We start from the raw sequence: 2,745 nt of genomic DNA, 5'->3' as shown, positions 1-2,745 counted from the left end.
CTCCTTCCCCCCCCCACTCCGCAACAGCCTTCCTGCCTGCCTCTACAGCCCTTTGCAGCCCTGAAGGAGCAGGACCCTCTGCTGGGGAGGGGGCATTGCAAGGGTGCCCCCCCTCCGGCAATAGTCCAGAACAGCCAAAGGCAGATGCCCTCCTGCCCCACAAGCCCCCCCCCCAGAGAGCCCAACCCATCACAGGGCCCATCAAAAACTCCATCTCAAACTTGAAACAATGGAGGGCATCAGATTTTAGTGGGTTTTGGTGCAGTCCTCCCCTACACAATCGGCTTCAAAAGTGTCCCCTCCCCTCTTTCCACCATCTCCCTCCTCCTGGCTTCCGGGAGGGTCCGTTCCTCGACAGGGATGAAGGTCTCCCTTTTATGGTGCCCCTGGGCATTCACACAACACACAGAGCCTCAGCTGCTCTGTGCCCAACAGAGGCCAAGTACAGGCAAGCCCTCGACTTAACGACCACAATGGATCCCCCAAACCTCTGTTGTTAAGCGAAACATTGGTTGAGTGGGTTTTGTCCCACTTTGGGACTTTTCTTGCTGCAGTTGTGTTAAGTGAATCACTGATAGATAAGTTGGTCGCACGGTCGTTAAGTGAATCCGGCTTTCCCCGTTGACTTGACTCGGCAGAAGGTCGCAGAAGGGGGTCACACGACCCCAGGGGGACACTGCGACCGTCACAAATGTGAGTCGGTGGCCGAGCATCCTAACGGAACTCACGTGACCACGGGGAGGCTGCAAGGGTCATAAGTGTGGAAAACGGTCTTTCCCATGCCGTTGTAATTTTGAACAGTCACTAAGCAAAGGGTTGTAAGTCGAGGACTACCTGTATTGTTTAACCCTAACCCTTCCCCCCCCCAGGAAGGAGGAAGGGCAAGCACAGCAAAGGCAGCCATGTGGGTGTCCCTAGAAGGGAAAAGGGGGGCAGGAAAGCTCCCGAAAGCTTTTAAGACTTGAGGTGAAAATGGTTCCCTTCCTTGGAAGCTAGCTTCTGTGTAAGACCTCAAAGAGTGGGTTCCCCATCCAAGGAGTCCCTCGGGCAATCTGGGGTCCACACGCTGGCAGGGTCTGCTTCCCCTGAGTAGCCAGACTTGGCCAGGTTCACAGGCTAGCCTGAACAGCTCCGTTGTGGTCAACGCATTATCTGAGCCCGCCTCCCCCTCCCTCCCAGGGCAGGTGTCCTTTGCCACTCACCCAGGGCTCCTCCATTTTGTCTTCCCCTCCCACTCCCCACCCCCCCAGCAGACCCCTGAAGGAGAAGCTCCAGCGCCTGCAGTGTCACTTCACCTGGGATTTTGAGGTCAAGGACAAAATGAACATCAGGCACTCCCTTGTGACTCTGTCTCTCCGCCTGGAGCACGACCCCTTCTGTAACCGGGGCACCTATCTCGCCCTGAAGGCCTACCTGCGCCATCTGGAGGGGAGCCCCAAAGAGGCCCTGGACATCCTGAAGGAAGCCAAGGAGGTCTTGCGGAAGGAACCTCAGGAGACCTTCTCACGCCAGGTCCTGCTGATCTACGGGAACTACGCTTGGATCTGCTACCACTTGATCGATTATGAGAGGGTGGACCTTTACTTGGGACAGATCCGCCAGATCTGCCGGGAACTGTCCAGCCCTGAGCCCTACTCGGCCCCGATCCCGGAGGTCTACGCCCAGAAGGGCTGGTCCCTCTTGGCCATGGGCTTCCGGAACGGCCAGCTCGCCAGGCAATGTTTCCAGACGGCCCTGGAGCTGCAGGAGCCCAACGCGGAGCTGGAGGAGGGCCTGGCTTTCTCCACCTTTGCTTCCTGGACACACTGTTACGATGACAAGTTACAGGAAGAGGGCCAGAAGTTGCTGGAAGGGCTGATCCGTAGCCAGCCCGAAAACTATGAAGCCAAAATATACTTGGCACAGATTCTCTGTTGGAAAGATGATGAAAGAGCAGGGTACCTTGCTGATGATGTGGTCCAGAACAGTCTCAACCCGGAACTCCTTAGATTTGCCGCCAAGGTCATTAAGACCCACTCTACCTCCCAGGCTATTTCCACCCTGAAGAAGGCCATTACCCTCCAAGGTGACTACTATCTCTTGCACTACGACCTTGGCATGCGTTACATGTACCTCTTGGAGCGAGGATCGGAGGGGAACAGAGCGGAAATCGTGGAAGACGCCATTGAGTGCTTCAAACGGTCACTGGAATTGGATCCTGGATCTGTGTTTTCCCGGGTGAAGCTGGCGAAGTACGGAGAGAGATGCCCGCTTTACGAGGAGGAGGTCTACCTGGGCTTGATGGAGGAGCTGCCAACCGCCAGCAAGAGGTGCCAGCAGTCTTTCTATCTGCACTGGGGGGATTTTCTCCTCCGCAAGAAGGGGCAGAGGCAGGCAGCGCTGCGGGCGTACCGGGCCTGCTTGGAGGTGCCGGGGGACCACCCTCTGGAGCAGAACCAGCTGGAGCACCGTCTGAAAGAGCTAGCCAGGGCCTTCCGTTCTGAAGGCGAGATGGAACAAGAGAGAGTGGTCCAGCGTCTGCTGCACGAAGTGGCAACAAAGCGTTGGGCTCTTCGTCAAAATGCAGGGTGGGCCCTGCCCTCATGGGACCTTCCCCAGTAACCAGTTGGGAGTATCGGGGTGCTCCATCCCCATGGAGGTGGTGCCCCTCACAGCCCTGATGCTGCTCCTTCCTGGGGTGTTTCTGGAAAGCAGAATAATGTGCATGAATAATCCAGGGTGCACACCGGACAATTTTACACCATC

General features: G+C 56.8%; 1 protein-coding gene across 1 annotated transcript in view; it reads left to right on the top strand.

The window, feature by feature from the left end:
* The window catches only part of LOC114923591 (interferon-induced protein with tetratricopeptide repeats 5-like), a gene marked incomplete at its 3' end in the record, with an annotated part of 9,120 nt that overhangs the window by 3,640 nt on the left and 2,735 nt on the right, over positions 1-2,745 (top strand). Inside the window, exon 2 of the mRNA XM_029286709.1 lies at positions 1,180-2,567. Coding sequence (XP_029142542.1) covers positions 1,180-2,567 — 1,388 coding nt within the window. The remainder of the gene's footprint in view (positions 1-1,179; positions 2,568-2,745) is intronic.

Source organism: Protobothrops mucrosquamatus, unplaced genomic scaffold (genome assembly GCF_001527695.2).
Source record: "Protobothrops mucrosquamatus isolate PMUCROS unplaced genomic scaffold, P.Mucros_1.0 scaffold4650, whole genome shotgun sequence".
NCBI classification, from domain to species: domain Eukaryota; kingdom Metazoa; phylum Chordata; class Lepidosauria; order Squamata; family Viperidae; genus Protobothrops; species Protobothrops mucrosquamatus.
This window is presented reverse-complemented; position numbering and strand designations above follow the sequence as displayed.